Below are 23,560 nucleotides of genomic sequence, written 5' to 3' on the forward strand. Positions count from 1 at the left end.
AATGGGAAATTCAATTCTGAAACTAGTGTAGTGTTGCAACAACACTAGATGGACATCAAGAATGAGGCTGATAATAGATATGGCCATGAGCCATAGTTGTGGTTACATGCGGTCCGGGTAACAAATGATTTTCTATCAACAACAAAAAACAAACTCAAGAAGCAGAGCAGCATGTCATCACGAATAAGGAAAGAATAACCAAAAACCGATGTGCTCTTGTTAACCATTATTGAGATGCCGAGTTCAAAGAAAAGTTTACGTTTGTGGTATACAAGGCCATTGGAAAGTGTTTCGCCTTGCGCTTGCCTGTGAAAATGAGCAGACAGACTGCTGGTTGGGGGAGGGTTGGTTTGGGAGAAGGGAGGAGAATACCACCCAGTGAGATGGGGGCTGGGGTTGTGCTCATAGGAAACAGTTGTGCTGACTACAAGGCCTCACACCATGCAGTGGGACCACCCAGTTGCAGGCAGAATTTGTTTATTTTTATCCTTTGGGGAAAATTGTTCAGTGTGAGCTGTTTTTTAGGGCTTTGATTTGTCATGTATCAACTTTTGCTTGCAGGGTGTGTGTATACACAAGTTGGACTTGTGTATAGTGGAGGTTTGGGGTCAAGAAGGAGAAAAGGGGCGAAAAGCCCCCGCACTATGTGCTAGGCAGAGGTGCACGGGTCATCCTCCAGCTGCCTCTTGATGTCATGGAGCTCGAATGCAGCTCCGGGGTAGAGCATGTGTACAAACACAGGGAAACACATTTAAACTACTTAAACATTAGAACACAAGCATCAGGCAAATGGTTGGTTGGTAAATGCAACAAAATAACATTACGTTAAGGATGACATATCAATAGAATTCATAAAAAAAACTTTAATCAAATCATTTAAAAACTGGACAAATTTCCATTTTGTATACAAATACATTGAAAACATGAATTGTTAACATTCTTTCATGGACATCTATGGTATGTAGTGAGAGGCTTTATATGTTAGAGGTAATACTTTATTTCTTTTGCTATTAATTAAAGTCAGCGGAAATGAATTTATGTCCAATTGAACCCTTGCACAATAGTAACTGCATGATAAAACATTCACAACTCAACGGTACTTTTAATAGCGCCATATTTCCAAGTGAACAAGTCGAGTGGCCGTCCCTCTCAGCAATAACCTGATTTGGGCGTCATCCTTGCCAGTCGCTCTCCATCGATGGCATATTGCAATGCCAGGACTGTGTCTGTCAAGAGTAAGCCAAGGCCACAAAGTTAGAACATCTAGAGGGCACACTTGGGATCAACATTGGCTTTAGATATCAGGTTAGGCAAATGGAACTAGAAAAGTAACTGGTTACTCAACACATTCACATACCCAGTAATTTTCTTGCGTAGTCCACAATATCTGTCACCCCAGCCTCAATGTCATATGATGGCATCTCCATTGGCTTGAGAAAATCACTGGCCCTCTGGACAACACATAACAAGAAAACAAAGACAAATGGAACTTACTCATACAATACAAAGTCATTTGACGTCTCAAATCTTTGATTATATTTCAATTCAAGCCAAAATTGGTGCAGTTATAGGTTCAGAATGTTTAAAGCTGCCCACTCAAGAAAAAAATTCAAACTGTAACCAGTGCCTGCAACCTGGTTCAGGTTGCCAGTCAACCTACCAGGGTATTTAAAAACAGCACAGGAATGAAATCAACATGTATTGATCACATCTTTACTAATGCTGCAGAAATTTGCTTTAAAGCAGTATCCAAATCCATAGGATGTAGTGATCACAATATAGTAGCAATATCTAGGAAAACCAAAGTTCTAAAGGTTGGGCCTAATGTAGTGTATAAGAGGTCATACAATAAATTGTCGTGATTCATATGTAAAGAATATTTGCTGGTCTGTGGTGTGTAATGAGGAGCAACCAGACGCTGAACTTCACATTTATGAAATTGCTCATTCCAGTTACTAATAAGCACACACACCCATTAAGAAAATGACTAAAAACTGTTAAATCCCCTTGGATTGATGAGGAATTTAAAAAATTGTATGGTTGAGAGGGATGAGGCAAAAGGTATGGCAAATAACTCTGGCAGCCAAACTGATTAGCAAATGTACTGCAAATTAAGAAATCATGTAACTAAATAAAAAACTATACTATGAAACAAAAATAAATTATATAAAAGAATGATAGTAAAAAGCTTTGGAGCACCTTAGAATGACATTTGGGGAAAAAAGGCAAACTCCGTTCCATCATTCATTGAATCAAATGGCTCATTGGTCACAAAACCCACTGGATGAAAAATGACTGAGGATAATAACGGATGATATTGCCTCATCTTCAATTTAAGTCTACTACAAAGTGTTTGCCCTCAGGCCTAGAGGGAAGCAAAAGTCATTCCCCTACCCAAGAATAGTAAAGCACCCTTTACTGGCTCAAATAGCCAACCAATCAGCCTGTTACTAACCCTTAGTAAACTTCTAGGAAAAATGGTGTTTGACCAGATACAATGCTATTTCACAGTAAACAAATTGACAGACTTTCAACACGCTTATAGGGAAGGACACTCAACAAGCACAGCACTTACACAAATGACTGATAGGCTTCAGTGCAGCTTTTGACATTATTGATCGTAGTCTGCTGCTGGAAAACATGCGTTATGGCTTTACACCCCGTGCTATAATGTGGATAAAGAGTTACTTGTCTAACAGAACACAGAGGGTGTTCTTTAATGGAAGCCTCTCAAACATAATCAGGAATTCTCCAGGGTAGCTGTTTAGGCCCCTTAATGTTTCAATCCTTACTAACGACATGCTTTGAGTAAAGCCAGTGTATCTATGTATGCGGATGACTCAACACTAAACGCGTCAGCTACTACAGCGACTGAAATGGCTGCAACACTTGAAGAGCTGCAGTTAGTTTCAGAATGGGTAGCAAGGAATAAGTTAGTCCTAAATATTTCCAAAACTAAAAAGCATCTTGTAATGAATCATGTGGAAATTGAGCAAGTTGAGTTGACTACACTGCTTGGAGTAACCCTGGATTGTAAACGGTCCTGGTCAAAACATATTGATACAACAGTAACTAAGATGGAAAGAAATCTGTCCATAATAAAGTGCTGCTCTGCCTTCTTAACACTATCAACAAGGCAGGTCCTACAGGCCCTAGTTTTGTAGCACCTGGACTACTGTTCAGTCATGTGGTCAGGTGCCACAAAGAGGGACTTGGGAAAATTGCAGTTGGCTCAGAACAGGGCAGCTGGCCCTTAAAAGTACACAGAGAGCTAACATTAATGACATGCATGTCAATCTCTCATGGCTCAATGTGGAAGAGAGATTGACTTCATCACAACTTGTTTTTGTAAGAGGTGTTGACAAGCTGAATGCACCAAGCTGTCTGTTTAAACTACTAGCACACAGCTCAGACACCCATGCATACCCCACAACAACGGGGAACGGAAGAGACACACAAAAAGGTACAGACGCATGCATACGCACACATTGTGATATTGTTGCATTAAACATTTTGTATTGTAGATATGTAGTGGTTTAATGTGTTATGATGTACTGTTTTAGCTTTTGTTTTATATGTAATGTATGTGCTTTAATATGTTTGGACCCCAGGAAGAGTAGCTGCTGCCTTGGCAGTAGCTAATGGGGATCCCTAATAAATACAAAACGGAAATTTCACATATTCATCTGCAGCACAATGTGAAAATGTCGCATCGTTTTTTTTGTCAAAAAAAGATAAGCATTTCCAATGACAACCATTTAGTAGGCAATACCTACTCTCAATTGGTTAAAATCACATGATGCACACCAGCGATGACATTGGAAAAAACGTATCTTCCTCTATCTTTTTTTACTACAAAAGATAGAAATGCAACATTTTCACATACATTGATGGGGTGGTGCTGGAGATGATGAATATGAAGTAGAACAATTGTGTAATTTCCCTTTAAGACGAGGTGAGAAAAAAGAAGGGTATACCGTCAACTCCTCATGCACTAACTCCTCCAGCTCAGACACCTGGGAGATGGCCTCATACATGTCGGTCATGGGCACAATGGAGTCCTGCAAACAAGACTGGGAGTTAATATTCCTGAACACATCACTGTCTAATGTCCACTTGATACTATGTCAGACTGAAGACCAGGAAGTATCTAGTATCATTTCTTTAAAAATTCTTTATTTTTGTTACAAGCAACTAAACGGGATGCATCTGAAATGGCACCCCACTTCCTAGCCAGGGCCTAAAATTAACAAACGCCACTGCAAAATGCAGGTAAAATTTGGCATTGGTGGGTAAGATGTCCATTTCACCACCAATGTTGGCAGGTGGTCAGGGCTCCACTGTGTGAGCACTTCACTCGCATTTGTGAATAAAAATAGTTAAGTAGGATCACATTTATAGTAAAATAAATGCTGCAGTAGCTGTATTCAAAGTATATCTACAGTTGTTTCATAGCTGATCAAATAAAAAAATAAAATCACAAAAGTCAAAATATGAATCCTATAGCCTATCCCACCTCGCACTGCAACACTGCCTGGGGGCCGAGAGCATGTTAAGAGCTGCACAGAGGCATAAAAGCTGAAGACTTACTTGAAAGTCTACTGAACTGAGACTTTTATATTGTGTTTCCTGGCTATTTAAATTGTTTTGTTCACAAGTGAGGTTGTTTTTCAATCTGAGTTTCAACTGCTAGGGAAGAGAAGACAACGTTGCTCCTAATCAGACAATCTCACAGGCACAAACATGACTAACCATGGTAACCTCCCAACCTTAAAGGACCAGGTGAACAGTTGTCTCATCTTTGATATTTTGGTTAAGAGTCACGTCACAAAAAATATGAAATGAAAACAATATACAACATTACTTAGTAGTAATACATTTGTTTTAGAAACATTACAAAGCATCCTCGTCTGTGTTTTGCAGGTGTAATTTTAGTTGCCTTTTATTGAGTGGTGAGTCGATGTTTTAATCTACCTGCCAGTGGCTGGTGGACCAAAAAGTACTACTTTATCACAGCCAAGGTATTTTGATCTCACCTCCTCTGAGGAGCTGTTCTCCACTTCCATCTCATCAATCTTCTTCGGAAGATCAGCATCATTCACCCTGGATGTCCCGTTCAGTTCCTTTGCTCTATCACAAGGAACAAAATACATAAACATTTACCACTGAAAATCAATAACAAGATAGTTACTATCCATTCATGGGTTTGAGTGTACCTGTCTGCATAGCGTAGTGTGTTTAGAGTGTAATCGCATGAGGCCATTCCAGGAGACACCATAGCAATCTGGAACATAAGAAAACATTATAGCCGCTATTAAGTTATAGGAACAAAGTGGAGGAGCAATTCAGCAGGTCGGACACGAGTCGTATGTGGCAGGGGCTCCTAACAATCACAGATTACAAAAAGAAAGCCAGCCACGTCACGGACACCAACGTCACCGTACGAGCTAAACAGCCTTTTCCCCACGCTTTGAGCACAATGATGACTATGACGACAAGGAGAGTGCCTGAGGACAACGAGGGCTACATATTTACGGTCTCCACAGAGGATGTGTAAGTCATTCAAACGTGTTAACCCTCGCAAGGCTGCCAGCCCAGGCGGAATCCCTATCCGCGCCCTAGAGCATTTGCAGACCAACTGGCTGGCTGTTGTGTTTTCGGGCATTTTCAATCTCTCTAACTCAGGCCGCTATCCCCACCTGCTTCAAGATGTCCACTATCATCCCCGTGCCCAAGAAAGGGAAAGTAACTGAATGACTAGGACCCGTAGCACTCACTCCATCATGAAGCGCTTCAAGAGGCTAGTTAAAAGACCACGTCATTCTGTTCATCGACTACAGCTCGGCATTCAATACCATAGTGCCCTCTAAAGTTTACCACAAAGCTCACAGCCCTGAGACAGAACTCCTCCCTATGCAACTTGGTCCTGGACTTCCTGACGTGCCACCCCCAGGTAGTGAAGGTAGTCAGCATTCTCTCTTCGACACTGATCCTTAACACGGGGGTCCCACAAGGTGCGACCTCAGTCCCCTCCTGTACACTCACGACTGAGTGGCCTCACAGTTCCAACTCCATCAAGTTCGCTGACGACACGACAGTAGAAGGCCTGATTACCAACAGCGACAAGACTGCCTACAGGGAGGATGTGAGTACTCTGACGGCGTGGTGCCAGGTAAACAATATCTCAACATCAGGAAAAAAAACAGGAGTCGATTGTGGACAAGAGAAACAAGGCTAGGCACGCCCCCTTCCTCATCAATGGAGTCACCATGGACTGTCAAAAATGTGTACGCCGAGGAACTTGACATCTCCGAGGAGCTGAAATAGTCAAACCACACAGACACCGTGGTGAAGGCAAGTTTCTTCAACCTCAGGATGCTGAAAAAAAATGTGGCCTGTCTCCATGGGCCCTCGCAGTGTTCTACAGGAGCACCATCGAGAGCATACTGTCAGGCTGCATCACACTGGTACGGCAACTCCACCGGCGCGGACTGCAAGGTGCTACAGAGGGTGGTATGCTCAACCGAACGCACCCTTGGGTGCACACTGCCTACCCTCCAGGACACCTGCAACACCATGGGGGGAGGCCAAAAAGATAATCAGGGACCCCAGTCATGGCCTGTTCACATCACTTAGATGCAGACAGTATAGGAGCATCATGGCAAAAAGTGTAAGACTGGCCAATAGCTTGTACCCCCAGATCAGACTGCTGTGAATAGACACCACTAGTCAGCTACCTGCTCCCCGTTCTCCTCCTGCCCCCCATAACCATAGCTACATTAGTAGCTAATAAGCCATTTTTCAGATTGTGCCTCTAGAGCTAAAGCCCAAAGAGGAGGAGTCAAGCCTTACCATGCATGTCTTGGAGTTCTCTCCGATGAAGGAGTCTCGGAGCACCTGTGTCAGTTTGCTCATCCTGAAGGGTATGTGGTGGCTGTCCATCCCCAATGAGCGAATACATTCCTACAGGGAGAGGAGGGAGAGAGTAGGGTTTAAACCAGCGTTTCGCAAACTAGGGGTCGCGATCCCCCACAAGAGAAACCGAAATAAAAAATAAAGCTTTGTCCATAGAACCACGTCAGTAATAAACAGAGTAGTTTTCTTCCTACAAAATGTGGATCTATCCTTTGAACCGCTTAAACTACAAAGTATTATGACCCCCACCACTGAAAGACATGACTCTCAGGAACACATAGGAGTCTGCTTTTTCCTTCCACAATGCCCACAAACCAAAGGATTCATTAGAACAAAGTGGACAAGACCAGGCACTAAATCAGACAGGGTAAAAAAAAAATTAAAAATGATGTTCTCTCTACACATTATTGCCTGATGATCCCAATACCTTTGATGCATTTCAGTCACTTCAAACCATACCTCCTTCAGATTGAAATACTGTCAAAAGTACTGTCAGACTGATTTGTAATAGAATAATAGCCCCAATTAAAAAAGTAAACGTTGATTACTTCAAAAAAAATATTATACATTCATTGATTGAGATATATATAAATAAAATGGGGTCGCGGGCCCAGAAAGTTTGGAAACCCCTGGCTTAGAATGAGTGAGGAGCTGCAGCTCTAAACTTAGTAACATTTAGAAAGAAACCCCCTGCAGAATAAGCTGCTCAGTGTATATTCTCAAATCATACAATTAAAAAAAAGTTATTTTGAAGTCACAAGATATTGTTATATTGGTAATCTTGACATTGCCTACACATTTCTGAGGGCTTTTGCTGTATATACCGGTGGTATGCAGGTGGTTCATACCTGCTATATGATCAGGGTCATATTCACTTGGCACAAAACAGACTGCAACAGAGGGACAAACTGAACATGTCCAATTAGAAACACCCGCTCCCATTTTCTGTTGCAAAACATTTTGCTACGATGTGTACACTAATGAATACACCCCAGGTAAAAGGATTTCTAAAGAGTGAAAAATAGAAAGGACAGTGGGCTAGTAGTTGTAGTAGTAGACAGTAGTTGTATTCACCTTGAGAGCCAGCAGGCTGCGGTTGATCTCGGCCGTCTCTACCAGGGTCTGTCTGTCGTTGCTGCTGACGTCTGTGCCCCTCTCGTTCCCCGCCAGGTCCACCAGGGAGAACTTCCCGTGCAGCTGGTTCCTCTTCCGCAGGATCACCTGCAGGATGGCGTGGGAGCGAGACGAGTTGGCGTTGGCGGACGTCTGGCCGGACGTCCTGCGAAAGATGCAGCAAATCGTGGTCACAAATAAATCACTACACACTTTAGTTGCTTACACTTTAAAATAAGTTGCATCCTGGAGGACTCTATAGGGCTTCAGTATGCTAAAGTTAGATGAGATATTCATATTTGTCAAAATACAAAACAGGAATGGAAGACAATACACTTGCTAGACAGGGGGAGGGAAAACCAGGGGTCTGTCCAGGAGGGTGCAATGTTACAGAACGTTCAGATAGAAATGTGCAGTGTAGACAAGATATGATTGTGCGGCAAGAAGAATATGGAATCCTGTAAGCTCTATTCATTCCATGTATATCTAACATTTTCAATGTTTCACCTCACTGAATACACTCCGGGTGGAGTCAAAACAACATATGTACCTGCATGCACTGCCCATCTCAATCATCTTGATGACGTCTTCAGCACATGACACGTACATCTCCTGCAGGCCGACCACCTGGACCTGTTGTTTCTCATCCTCTAGCACTCGCAGCTTGGCCTTCTTGTTCAGCAGATCAAACACCTGCATATGGGAAGCCAAGTGTGTTATTAGTGCTCTGGTCAAAAGTAGTTCATTATATAGGTTGCCATTTGGGACACAACCTTAGCCATATCTAAAATTAGTGTAAACTTTTGTTCCAATCATGATGGATTCTCCAACAACAAAACCAAATCACCCAAGCTGCTTGATGAGTACTACGAGTGCTTCCTTCTCACCTTGCCATTGTAGATCTCAAAAAAGGTCACATAGGGGCACAGGTCCTGACTGGAATATCTCCTCTGCTTCAGAAGGGTGAACACATCCTGAGCTAAGCAACAAGTAAGAGGAACAAGGAGTTACAAGACACTGAAAGACATCATGGAAGTATGGCCTAAGTAAAGGTCATGTATAACATTTACCTACATAAAAAAAAAATATATATAAAATGTGAGAAGGAAAGATCTATCTTTAGTAGTGACCTCAGAAATATCAAAATATTTCCAGAAAACAAACAAAAAAGATAACTAAGCCAATATTGTAATGTTGATACTGATAGAAAGTAGTCAATCATTTACCTGCCAAGGCATAGATCCCTTTGGAACTGTTCTGGCTCTTCCCTGAAAAGTCTCCTCCCATTGTCTGAATACAGTAAAACATGGGTACAAATTTTACATGAGAAAACTGCTATAGTGTCAACCTGACAGGTAAAGGGAAAGACTTACGTGAGTTTTACCACTTCCAGTTTGGCCGTAAGCAAAACAAGTTGCCATTCCTCCGTCGAAGATGGTCTGGACAAGAGGCTTGGCGGTAAACCTATCATTAAGAAATACAAGTATGTGATTGTCTTGAAAAAACAAGTAATGTTGATAGACCCAACAAACTTCATAAAAGAGAACATACATGCAAACGGTATTTGAACAGAGTGTTTTGAATCAGCAAATAATTGTAAAATAAACTGAACATAATATTGTTTAGAAAACAAAAGTGAATACCTGTACACTAAGTCATTGGTGGATGACTCATCAAAGGAGTAGTCAAAATGGAAGACCTGGTTGTCCAGGTATTTGGTCAGGTCCACTTTCTGCTTGGGTTCATGAACAAGCAGCGTTCCATTACCAGGGATAGTCACCACATCAATTTCTTTCTTGGCCACCTCTAAGACAATCACACACAGAAACTCAACATTAGAATGGACCAAAGAAGCAGGGTCATGATACAAGGAGTGAGTTAAAACATACTTATTTCAGACAATTAAGCATACCTTTATTGTTTAGAGGACGCTTGCGAACACACACACAAATTCTATGAGCTTCAACCTGTTGAACAAAAATAATAACTTAAGATACATTCTCTAATATAAGCAATAATTATAAATTACCTTCCACATTTCAACACTTGTTCTTCATCTTACCGTATCCGATGGAGATAAAGGAAATACTTCCAAGGTCTCTCTGAAGTCTTCAATCATCTGGTAAAACTGCTTGTTCGGTCGGTTTGTGTCTCCAAACTACAGGAAGCAGAACTACATGTATAAGAGAAGTGATAAACTGGTGGGTCTGTAGTATTTCAAAATATTTTATTAAATGCTTTCACTAGTTTAACACCGATGTGGAAAACCAATGTCAAAGCTGACGTGCACACCTATTTAATGTAGGCATATGAGGTAATAACGGCATGTAAAATTTTGCGCTACACGTGCAACACAGCTTTCCTAACCTAGCCCACAATGTCTGATGTGTGCATCGAGCAGTCAACAAGTCGAGCAGTCATTTGAAAGAGTAAGAACATTTAAGCGAGACAACTCAAAGGCAAAATCCATTAACCAAGATAATGGGATTCATTGCCCTTGACAATCAACCGTTCTCAGTCGTGGGTGATATTGAATTTCGCGTCTGGTCGAGCACCGGTACACACTATAAGGGAGGAGGTGAAGGCACTCAGAGTGTGGTGTCAGGAAAACAACCTCTCGCTCAACGTCAAAAAAACTAAAGGAGATGATCACAGACTTCAGGAAACAACAGAGCAAGCACCCCCCCCCCCATCCACATCGAAAGAACAGCAGGGGAGAAGGTGTAAAGTTAAGTTCATCGGCATACACGTCACAGACAAACTGAAATGGTCCACCCACACAGACAGTGTGGTGAAGGCGGCGCAACAGCACCTCTTCAACCTCAGAAGGCTGAAGATATTTGGCTTGTCACCCAAAACCCTGAAACTTTTATAGATGCACAATCGAGAGCATCCTGTCAGGCTGTATCACCGCCTGGTACGGCAACTGCACCGCCCTCAACCACAGGGCTCAGGCTCTCCAGAGACCATGTTGTGCTGTGCACAACGCATCACCGGGGGCAAACTACCTGCTCTCCATGACACCTACAGCACCCGATGTCACAGGAAGGCAAAAAAGATCAAGGACAACAACTACCCGAGCCACTGCTTGTTCACACCACTACCATCCAGAAGGCGAGGTCAGTACAGGTGCATCAAAGCTGGAACCGAGAGACTGAAGAACAGCTTCTATCTCAAGGCCATCAGACTGCTAAACAGCAATCACTAACTCAGAGAGGCTGCTGCCTATATTGAGACTCAATCACTGGCCACTTTAATAAATGGATCACTAGTCACTTTATACAATGCCACTTCAATCATGTTCACATATCTTAAAATTACTCATATCACATGTATATACTGTATTTTATACCATCTAGTGCACCTTGCCTATGCCGCTCAGCCATCCATATACATATTCTCATTCACCCCTTTCGATTTGTGTGTATTAGGTAGTTGTTGGGGATTGTTAGATATTACTGCACTGTCGGAACTAGCACAAGCATTTCCCTACAATCGCATTAACATCTACTAACCATGTGTATGTGACAAATAAAAATTGATTCAACTACCAAGTGGTATTTTTCCCAGATGGTGCCCTACCAGTTACACAGTAATAGCGTCACTGCTATTAGCTTCACGCCATATGGAACGCCGTTTGGGTCTTTGTGTTTCAAAAAAAATATACACGTCAAATAAAACTATTATTGAATGTTGTCTGTTCTGAATTTGCACGTGCAAGCCAAGCGCCACCACTACTATCAGTAGCACTGTCAAAGCTGTACAAAAATAGTCTGCAAACAAGAAGATACCAGCCACGAATGATGCGTTTACAGCACCGTGTTGGTAATAAAGCATTATTTGTTCGACCGCAACTTCTGGGGTAGCTAGCTAGCTTTAGCTTGGTACCTAGCTAGCACCAATACAACCAGCCTGAAAACAGTGACCAGTAGAAACTGCTGTCATTTTCATTATTCTTAGCAATGTGAGTAAGTATTAGCTACGTAGCCACTTGTTGTTTGCCTACTAAAATTAAACTTCAGTTCGTGAAAATATATAGCTAGCCAGCTACTTAACCCGGTTGCCCAAAGCTAACGTATTAAGCAGCCAGCTAGCTTCACCTGGCTAGTGAGGCTCAACTGGACCGTGTTGTGAAGCTAGCCACAATAAGAATTACGCACAATAGTGTAGTTTGCAGTTTGCCTTCAAAATAAAAAAAGTACCTATTTGAAAGTGATGCAGAAGGTTACAATTGGTGGAATCATGCCATATTTAGACTAGATCATGTTAAACAAGGTTTGAATGTAAAGCAATGAAATGGGGTATCAGTCTACTCAGTGACACCCACAGAACACAAATATGAAGAGTTTACGCAAATATTAGCGTTGTAGCTCTTATCGCGGGACTGACTGTGAAATCACCTCCCCAGTCAGCCTATTGTGTGTATTGACATTCATATTGCACTGTACAGCTTTACCTAAGGATTGGGGATCAACGAAATGGGGTATCAGTTTAGGCAATACCCAATATATTTTTCCCCAACATCCTCCTCTGAGTTATCAGATTCCAAAACATCCACGCAGTATTGTTTTTCCTCTGGAATAGTGTTCAATACACATAGGTTGACAATAAATGCGTCTCCATTCACAGTTATTTCAGAGTCCTGCAATAAGAGCTACGGCGCTAATGTTCTCTGGATGTCACAGAATAAACTGATACCCCAGGTCATTATTCCACAATCCATAGGTAAGCCTGTACAGTGAAATAAGAATGCCCCCGATGAAATTCAAAAGTATAATACCCCAGTGGGCGGCAGGTAGTCTAGTGGTTAGAGCGTTGGGCCAGTAACCGAATGGTTGCTAGATCGAATCCACGAGCTGACAAGGTAAGAACTGTCGTGCTGCCCCTGAACAAGGCAGTTAACCCACTGTTCCTAGGCCATCATTGTAAATAAGAATGAGTGCTTAACTGACTTGCCTCGTTAAATAAATACAAATATATATTTTTTTAAATGTCATTGATCCACAATCCATAGGTAAGGCAGTGAAGTATGCCCCAATGCAATTCCAAAGTATAACACATCCAGCGTGATTTCAGATTTGTCAAGTTAGCAAATTGTCTTTTGCTGATTTTATACAACATTCCAACCTCGTTTAGCATGATCTATTCAATTATGGCATAATTATACTATTTGTATTCATTTGCATCACTGTCTCTGACATACTTTCATTTTGAAGGCTAACCGCAAAGTCCACATTGTGGCTAATTCTTATTGTGGGTAGCTTCACATAGATGGGTCCGACCACCATTAATCAAATAAGAAATCTTATAAATTAGGGTTATTTTAGATGATACCTAGCTACTGAAACAGATTGTCGTTTTGCAATGTTTGAGGAAGAACATTGTTTGCATTATGAGCTTGCTAGGTTGACTTTTTTTGACTAGCACTGATGGTGCGCGAGACAACTTTACCAGCATCATAGCATACATATCGGTGTAATCAATGTGTAATAACTACGTAAAAAATGTATGAAGGTGTTAAATTAGTATGTGATGTGCAGTCATATTCTGGACAAAACGTTGTTCCATAGAAATCCTGGTTGAGAATGTGAGAATGAAACGACAACAACGAAACAGCACAGCAAGTAAGTGAAAGAAATAGGTTTTGATTATGTTTTACTGGTAATGGGGACATACGTAAATGCCAACAAGATAACCTTTTGGTCAGTGTGGTGTGTAACCTTTATTTAACTAGGCAAGTAAGTTAATAACAAATTCTTATTTACGGAGGATGCTGGGCCAATTGTGAGCCGCCCTACGGGACTCCCAATCACGGCCGGATGTGATACAGCCTGGATTCGAACCAGGGACTGTAGTGACGTCTCTTGCACTGAGATGCAGTGCCTTAGACCTCTGTGTCCATGCGCGTGTGTGTTAACTATTTAACGGTACTAGAATGCTTAAAAGGCCGCTATATACATACACACACACTGCTCAAAAAAATAAAGGGAACACTTAAACAACATCCTAGATCTGAATGAAATAATTAATCTTATTAAATACTTTTTTCTTTACATAGTTGAATGTGCTGACAACAAAATCACACAAAAATAATCAATGGAAATCCAATTGATCAACCCATGGAGGTCTGGATTTGGAGTCACACTCAAAATTAAAGTGGAAAACCACACTACAGGCTGATCCAACTTTGATGTAATGTCCTTAAAACAAGTCAAAATGAGGCTCAGTAGTGTGTGTGGCCTCCACGTGCCTGTATGACCTCTACAACGCCTGGGCATGCTCCTGATGAGGTGGCGGATGGTCTCCTGAGGGATCTCCTCCCAGACCTGGACTAAAGCATCTGCCAACCCCTGGACAGTGTGGTGCAACGTGGCGTTGGTGGATGGAGCGAGACATGATGTCCCAGATGTGCTCAATTGGATTCAGGTCTGGGGAACGGGCGGGCCAGTCCATAGCATCAATGCCTTCCTCTTGCAGGAACTGCTGACACACTCCAGCCACATGAGGTCTAGCATTGTCTTGCATTAGGAGGAACCCAGGGCCAACCGCACCAGCATATGGTCTCACAAGGGGTCTGAGGATCTCATCTCGGTACCTAATGGCAGTCAGGCTACCTCTGGCGAGCACATGGAGGGCTGTGCGCCCCCCCCCAAAGATATGACACCCCACACCATGACTGACCCACCGCCAAACCGGTCATGCTGGAGGATGTTGCAGGCAGCAGAAGGTTCTCCACGGCGTCTCCAGACTCTGTCACATGCTCAGTGTGAACCTGCTTTCATCTGTGAAGAGCACAGGGCGCCAGTGGCGAATTTGCCAATCTTGGTGTTCTCTGGCAAATGCCAAACGTCCTGCACGGTGTTGGGCTGTAAGCACAACCCCCACCTGTGGACGTCGGGCCCTCATACCACCCTCATGGAGTCTGTTTCTGACCGTTTGAGCAGGCACATGCACATTTGTGGCCTGCTGGAGGTCATTTTGCAGGGCTCTGGCAGTGCTTCTCCTGCTCCTCCTTGCACAAAGGCGGAGGTAGCGGTCCTGCTGCTGGGTTGTTGCCCTCCTACGGCCTCCTCCACGTCTCCTGATGTACTGGCCTGTCTCCTGGTAGCACCTCCATGCTCTGGACACTACGCTGACAGACACAACAAACCTTCTTGCCACAGCTCGCATTGATGTGCCATCCTGGATGAGCTGCACTACCTGAGCCACTTGTGTGGGTTGTAGACTCCGTCTCATGCTACCACTAGAGTGAAAGCACCGCCAGCATTCAAAAGTGACCAAAACATCAGCCAGGAAGCATAGGAACTGAGAAGTGTTCTGTGGTCCCCACCTGCAGAACCACTCCTTTATTGGGGGTGTCTTGCTAATTGCCTATAATTTCCACCTGTTGTCTATTCCATTTGCACAACAGCATGTGAAATTTATTGTCAATCAGTGTTGCTTCCTAAGTGGACAGTTTGATTTCACAGAAGTGTGATTGACTTGGAGTTACATTGTGTTGTTTAAGTGTTCCCTTTATTTTTTTTAGCAGTATATATATATATATATATATATATATATATATATATTTTTTTTTTTGGGGGGGGCAAGGAAAATTTCAGATATCGGTAAAAAATGTAATATCGGTGCATCTCTAATAGAAATTAATTGGGGGAATTAACGGTAAGTTAGCTATAGACCTACTGGTCTGCATCTTCACGAAAGCACATTTCCACAGGATAATAGTACCATGTAAACATTATACAATGTTTCATACCTTTCCCTTCTTGGGCACCATGTCATAACTCTTGACTGCATGGGACAATCTTTTGTTCACTGGTTTGCTCATGTCTGCGGGTACCACAGAGCTCCGTTTGTCTGAAAGAGAGAAGATATCAAATGTGATGATTGATGCTCACGAAGATAGCGGGGCATCTCAGAGTCTAGAATCATGTCCCCAGTCCATTTAATGTCTTATTAATTGTGATCTATAAGGAAAAACTAAATCGTAGATCAGCACTCCTCTAAGACTATTTATGAATACATGTCCAGAGCGATAAAGTGATGTGTGACTCAAAGTTCCTAAAGCTCACTTGAGGTGACTAAGACACTCTTGGTCTCGTTGACTGGCGGCAGGACAACAGTCTGTCTCTGATCGTTCCTCTTCCCCTCTCGGTTGGGCACATCTGGAAAATGAAGCATGTTGAATATCAAGAAGACAGAGGGGAAAAAAATTGAGGGTAATGGAATTCATTATTTGAATGAAAGTAAGAAATATAGCCTGAGCGCCAGTCTGTTTGTATCATGCCAACTCCCTGTCACTCGACAATGAGAGCAATGGAGTTGGCAAGAGCACAAACAGATCTGGGGGCAGTATATAAGGGATAGGCAATAAATCAGAAAGCACAAAATGAGAAGCAACCCCCACCAGAAGCTTTGAGGACAGAGGGTGGATACTCTGAAGACAGGAATTCTTGTTTAGTCTTAGCAGGTTCAGAGACTGGAGCAGGGGCCCGGAACAAGCATGTCTGCCGTATGGACTTTCTAGGAAGTGGAACTGAGTAGAAGAGTACAGTTAGCCTAACACCTTAACCACTACAGTTGAATTAAGTAGTCTTGGTATGATTAATAACTCTTGTTCATCATCCTTCTGATCCCAACACTAGGCCAGTGGTGTAAAGTACTTAAGTAAAAATTCTTGAAAGTACTAAAGTAGTTTGGGGCATCTGTACTTTACCATGTTTGACAACTTTTACTTCACAACATTCCAAAAGAAAATGTACATTTTACTCCGTACATTTTCCCAGACACCCAAAGGTACCTCGTTACATTTTGACTGCTTAGCAGAACAATTGTCTTAGATTTGGGTATGTAATGTTAGGCGAAAATTGAAGAGAAAAAAAGGGTCCGCTCCTTATGGTATCTTTACTTTTACTCAAGTATGACAATTGGGTACTTTTTCCATCACTGCACTAGACACTAAACCATATAAATATCATGATTTCAAATGTAGGCCTAGTAAACAGCTGGCCAGCTCCTTTTCCACTACTAATTCTCAATGTGTGTTCAATTTTAGCTGGGCGAATCAGGCATGCCATAAGCCATGTCAAACTCATTCCACGGAGAGCCGAGTGTCCGCAAATTTTCGATCCATCCTTGATTGACGAATTAAGGTCACTAATTCCACTAGTAAGCACCCTCTGTTGAACAAGTTGAGGGGACTAAATTACTTTGTGTTACCTTAGATTCTAAACTGTCATGGTAAAAATATATACATTCAACGGTTGTAAAGATGTGGAGAGGTCTGTTCATAAGAAAGAGATGCTCGACTTTGACACCACACTTCAAAAAGCAAGTCCTGCAGACTCTAGGTGTCTTATCTTGATTTTTGTACAGTCAAGTGGTGAAACGAAAATACCTAGTTAAGCTGCAGCTAGCCCAGAACAGAGTGGCACGTCTTGCACTTCATTGTAATCAGGAGGCTAATATAAATACTATGCAGGCCAGTCTCCCTTGGCTAAGAGTTGAGTGTGACTGCATCACTTCTTTATATAAGAAACATGTGGAATATTCAAAATTGTTTACAGTGAACTTATACACAGCTGACACACTTACCCCACCAGACATGCCACCGGGGGTCTTTTCAGTCCCCAAATCCAGAACAAATTCAAGAAAGCATACAGTAGTATATAGAGACATTATTGCATGGAAGACCCATCTCATATTGCTCAAATGAACAGCAAACCTGGTTTCTTTTTTTTATGACAAAATACCTCATGGCACAATGCCTCTCTCCTAGATAGTGTATAGGTATGGATATGTAGACAATGTGTGCCATTTCTAAATGCATGTAGTTCTGTACTTGAGCTGTTCTTGTCTAATAATGTTCTGTATTAAGTCATATTTCATGTGGACACATGTAAGAGCAGCTGCTGCTTTCACAACCTCACCTGGTTGTCGAGGTCTTAATTGAAAGGTAAAAACCCGCAGACACTCGGCCCTCTGTGGAATGCATTGAACTAGAAAGAGTGCTAGTACCCTTAACTGCTTAGGGTCACTTTTCAGTACAAATACACTGAGTATACCAAACATCAGGAACACCTTCCTAATATTGAGTTGCACCCCACCCTCAAAACAGCCTCAATTCATTGGGGCATGGACTCTAAAAGGTGTTGAAAGCATTCTACAGGGATGCTGGCCCACGTTGACTCCAATGCTTCCCACAGTTGTGTCAAGTTCGCTGGATACCCTTCGCCTGGTGGACCATTCTTGAAAAACCGAGCAGCGTTGCAGTTCTTGACACAAACTGGTGCGCCTGGTACCTACCACCATACCCCGTTCAAAGGCACTTAAATCTTTTGTCTTGCACATTCACCCTCAATGACACATGTGCAAAATCCATGTCTCAATTATATCAAAGCTTAGAAATCCTTCTTTAACTGGTCTCCTCCCCTTCATCTACACTGATTGAAGTGGATTTAACAGGTGACATCAATAAGGGATCATAGCTTTCACCTGGTAAGTCTGTCATGGAAAGAGCTGTTCTTATTGTTTTGTATACTCAGTGTATGTCTATATAGTTTCAACCACAGTAGGCTGATATAATATTGAGTAGACATATTTTGGAACCTAGTCACAAAATTGAATTCTAGTTGTAAACAGTATGGTATAGGTCTTGTCTGTACATGATTGGTAGCCATCACGTACCAAATAGTTCATCAATTATTTATGTACAGATTACGTACTGTCCCACTACAAGCGCAGTTCCACTCAACACCACGTGTGTAAATTTATTGTGCACCATTGATTAAAGAGTTATTATGCACCTGATGATACAGGCCAATATGTGATTTTATCTTCAAATCAAGGAATAACTGAGGAAAACAGCGATTTTGCATATGATTTGGTTAGAGAGGAACATGCATTGCATGCAAACCTGTCTCCTCAGGAGGACCCACTTGAGCAGAATCTTATGAAGGAAATATCCATAATTAACCACCTCTCACACACCACACCACTGACACACACACTTCTAAGACAGGGGTAGGCAACTAGATTCAGCCACAGGATGATTTTTGTCGGAGCGAACGGTGGGGTGCTGTAACATAATTACAGTAATTAGATCACTGCAAATTGTCTGCAACTATGCCCAAAAATATATTTGAAAAGAACAATAATTTTATACCTTGATAACATTGAGACACAATCACGTCTCTTTTTTTATTCATGGGAATACTTGAACAGAGTTCCTAAATTAACAGATTTTCATACACTAAACATTTTTTTTTGCTGAATTCACAGTATTTTCTAACCTCCCCAAAAAACTTGTTCTAACTAAGCATAATAACTTCTCAAGACAAGTCACTTACGATTGGAAGGAGCAGGGATCCTGGATGAACGGAGACGGCTTCCATATTTCTGGAGAAAATAAAAATCGCACATGTAAGCAACATTGGTCCTAAAATCAGGAACATCAACTTTCAAATGTAATAGACTTTGAACCTCAAGTTCTTAGGCCCACCCCTAGAGTATGCTTACCTTCTCTGGAGGAGCAGGTGTAGTAGCGGATTTCATGTGCTCAAAAAGCTCTTCATTCAGGGACCATAATTCATTAATTTCGAGCTAAATGACAGGAATAGGTGCAGTATGTCAACAAACATCAGTTTCTTATAAATAATAATTAAACTTGCAGCACATAGCATAGCTAGATCTATGAAAGACCCAACTATTGTCTTCCAGATCTCTTACATGAATCCAAACGTATTACATGTCACTCAAACTAGTTTAAATGGCGATATTTCACTCAAAGAAACATGTTAGTACTTTGTTCATTAGTCCACTGTTGATATGGTCCCAAAAATGCATCAGTCAAAATTAAAAGCACTTTCAGCCAATTGTTCTCTGTAACATAGACAAGGCACTCTTGAGCCACTTACCTCCTTTCCCCTGCATACAGATTTCTCAAACCATTCAACCTTTACAATAGATGTTGTGGAATCAACAGTTTTGACGTTTGCAGGATGCACTCGCCCTATAAAACACATTCAGCCATCAGTCACTTTACACCACCTGTTAGCAAGTTCACGCCAATGCCTAGCCGACTAAACTCCACGGGGGAAGAAGTTGGTGGAGTTCATTAGAAACTTCCTTCACCGTAGAGTTTAGTCAGTTAATCAAGGTGCAATCCCCTGCCTGGAACAGCGTTAGCTACTCCACTGTAACGGTAGTCACCCATTTCTACAAAAGGTTAACGTTAGCTATACTATTAAAAAAAAAAAAATCTACGGATGGCTTCATCATTATCCTATCCAACTAACGTTAGTTAAGTCAACTCCCGTACCTAGCTAAATTTACTAAAGTGTTTAGCCATCTTGTTTTTTTGTAACTACAATAGCTAACTATTTAAAGTCAGTAGGTACCTGGAATAATGACAGACTATTAGCTAGTTACTGTAAATAAAAAAACCACACAGGTAACGACGTTAGCTATTCGCAGTTAACGTTGTGTTGAGTAAATGCGGCTAACGCGTTAGCTGTGTTTAACTCATTCACCTGTACATAACAGGTACAGTACAGTAACTGGTACAGTACAGTAACTGACTTAAGCAACAACAACAAAAAGTTAGCCACTGTAGCTAATATAACAACAGCTAAATACATAAATTACGTTAATGTTTGCTAACTATGAAGCGAAATCATGTGGGAGGCAAATGTAACTTACTAACGCTAGCTAACCACCTTAACGTAACGTGTATATTTGGTTGTATTGCAGGGCACATTTGAAAAAGAGACCTAGCCAACGTTAGGTCTCAATATGTCTTTCCTCGTCAAATAAAAAGGTAACGTTATAATAAAAAAAGTTAACTACACAGCTTACCGTCGCTTCTTTGGATGTTGACTGAAAGCCCAACAAGATGGTTCGCCATAGTTGAATCCATGTTAATTCGTGTAAGCACTTGACATATGTTGAAAAGTTATCAAACGCCAGTCAACCGCCAAAGATTTGAAAGTCGTCGCACGTCAGCGGAAGAAGTAGAAAAAGGCGATGCTCATTGGTCGTGGGCAAGGATGTTTAGTTTTAAGCTTGTTCACCTAATTCAACAATTTGAAAAACAAGCAAACATAAAACTTTAAAAAGACACCCATGTCATATGCACATGAGTAAAATCATATAGGATAACACGCAATAAAGTCTAGGACGTATTTCCTTTGTTGGTCCTCTTGTGACAAGATGGCTCGACAAAATTGACAACACGGTTGTAACGTAAACGTCGTCATGGCTAGAAGAACTCCAGCTTTTCTCAAATTAATGCCAGATTTGAATTTTCGTAGCAGGTCAGGAGAATTTACGCAGCACCGGCAGGTTAGGATAAATAACATAGCAGGTTGAGATGATTAGATTAAGGTTAGCTAAAATGCAAAAAACTAAAACTTTTGACTTTCATTTGACCAAAGCTGTATCCCTTCTAGTCATAAATACAAATAGAAGAAAAACACTTCATTATTGCAGGTGTCGTATCCATTTGAATAAGTATGTGGTAGTCTTTTATTTTGTACCTTTAATAGAAACCATTCACTTGAACTAATGTCGTTTTTGACATATTGCTTGCATTTCCCATTTTAAATATGGGTGTATGATGCAATGACATGCATAACCACAGTGTGGCAGTAGCTAGCTACCACCTTGGAACATCTAGCTGCCGGCCAGGAACATGGCATGTTTTTTTAACCTCCGAAATTACCAATGAATGTATACAGTGTTAACCGCCACTTCTCACATTGGTGCATAGTGCTCGTTTAGAAAAGTTATATTCAAGGTCTTGTAGATAAGCATTTCACGGTAAGATCCAGTGTTGTATTCGGCGCATGTGACAAATAAAATTTGATTTGATTTGAATCAGTCTTGGAATATCATGTAATGATTCATCAGCATTCAACTTAACATAAAAACACCACCTAATTTCTTATGAGATTTTAGGATGGTTAGCTGAATAGTCCACAAAAAGTATCATCCGTCCAAAACTGCCAAATCTTTTATTAATGTAGGCTAAACTGTCTGGCGAATGTCCCATAGTAACATCCTGTTGTCCTGCATTTTGGTATTTTAAATGTGGTCACCCTAATATATTATGACTCTCAAATCAAATTCAACAATTTGTTACTGTGACTCATTATGTTATTTAGTGTAATCAATGATTTGAGCTTGATACCTTCCACCATTTATTTCGATGCCCAGCCTGCCCCCCAAGATGTTCCTGGGACCTGCCTGAGGACATCATTACCTTGTTTTGTGTGGATGGAGGATAAGTGACACCATTTTACGGGAAGAGCAATAGTTACTTTATCTGCCATTTAACCCAGCTTGTGGGAAAATACAGTCATTGGACAATTTGGTAAAAAACTGTAACAGTTTGCTCTTTCATTTGTAGGGGGCTTTGAAAAGGCTAAATGAGTCATTCGGTTTCGCATTAGGCCTAAAAAGTGTTTAAACTGATTTGCTAATAAAGATTGGCCAGGTTACAGACCATGAGAACATATTTCCCTGAGTTCAACTAATGGATGAAAACCTAATGAGTCTAGATTATTGGTAGATTAGACTCAATCACAACATAGCCTGGCCAGAATAGACATGTGGTGGCCAACAATATAAAACAATAGACACATAATCCAAAAGTTAAAAATAAAGAAATTAAGAAATATCAGAACCAGCAATGTCAGAGTCTGGAATATACACTGCTCAAAAAAATAAAGGGAACACTTAAACAACACAATGTAACTCCAAGTTAATCACACTTCTGTGAAATCAAACTGTCCACTTAGGAAGCAACACTGATTGACAATACATTTCACATGCTGTTGTGCAAATGGAATAGACAACAGGTGGAAATTATAGGCAATTAGCAAGACACCCCCAATAAAGGAGTGGTTCAGCAGGTGGTGACCACAGACCACTTCTCAGTTCCTATGCTTTCTGGCTGATGTTTTGGTCACTTTTGAATGCTGGCGGTGCTTTCACTCTAGTGGTAGCATGAAACAAAGTCTACAACCCACACAAGTGGCTCAGGTAGTGCAGCTCATCCAGGATGGCACATCAATGCGAGCTGTGGCAAGAAGGTTTGCTGTGTCTGTCAGCGTAGTGTCCAGAGCATGGAGGCGCTACCAGGAGACAGGCCAGTACATCAGGAGACGTGGAGGAGGCCGTAGGAGGGCAACAACCCAGCAGCAGGACCGCTACCTCTGCCTTTGTGCAAGGAGGAGCAGGAGGAGCACTGCCAGAGCCCTGCAAAATGACCTCCAGCAGGCCACAAATGTGCATGTGTCTGCTCAAACGGTCAGAAACAGACTCCATGAGGGTGGTATGAGGGCCCGACGTCCACAGGTGAGGTTGTGCTTACAGCCCAACACCGTGCAGGACGTTTGGCATTTGCCAGAGAACACCAAGATTGGCAAATTCGCCACTGGCACCCTTTGCTCTTCACAGATGAAAGCAGGTTCACACTGAGCACATGTGACAGACGTGACAGAGTCTGGAGACGCCGTGGAGAACGTTCTGC

At 41.7% G+C, this 23,560-nt stretch overlaps 1 protein-coding gene across 2 annotated transcripts; it reads right to left on the bottom strand.

Annotated features, from left to right (window-relative positions):
- Positions 1-848: 848 nt before the first annotated feature.
- Positions 849-21,040, bottom strand: LOC106599389 (kinesin-like protein KIF2C). 2 transcript variants are annotated; one of them, XM_045714665.2, is made up of 22 exons: positions 20,884-21,040; positions 19,944-20,038; positions 19,546-19,629; positions 19,377-19,425; positions 18,944-18,976; positions 16,436-16,564; positions 16,101-16,193; positions 15,785-15,885; positions 10,091-10,186; positions 9,941-9,995; positions 9,672-9,834; positions 9,402-9,492; positions 9,255-9,318; positions 8,916-9,007; positions 8,579-8,721; positions 7,990-8,194; positions 6,853-6,963; positions 5,217-5,284; positions 5,037-5,130; positions 3,978-4,061; positions 1,358-1,451; positions 849-1,226 (listed from the first exon to the last, which is right to left on the bottom strand). In XM_045714665.2, the coding sequence occupies exons 1-22, from the start codon at positions 20,942-20,944 to the stop codon at positions 1,150-1,152; spliced, it is 2,082 nt and encodes a 693-aa protein (XP_045570621.2). In that variant the 5' UTR covers positions 20,945-21,040; the 3' UTR covers positions 849-1,149. The 2 variants fall into 2 exon arrangements, with proteins under 2 accessions (XP_045570621.2, XP_014046074.2); XM_014190599.3 differs by lacking the exon at positions 18,944-18,976.
- Between the last annotated feature and the right edge of the window lie 2,520 nt (positions 21,041-23,560).

The sequence above is a fragment of the Salmo salar genome, chromosome 03 (genome assembly GCF_965601325.2).
Source record: "Salmo salar chromosome 03, fSalSal1, whole genome shotgun sequence".
NCBI classification, from domain to species: Eukaryota; Metazoa; Chordata; class Actinopteri; order Salmoniformes; family Salmonidae; genus Salmo; species Salmo salar.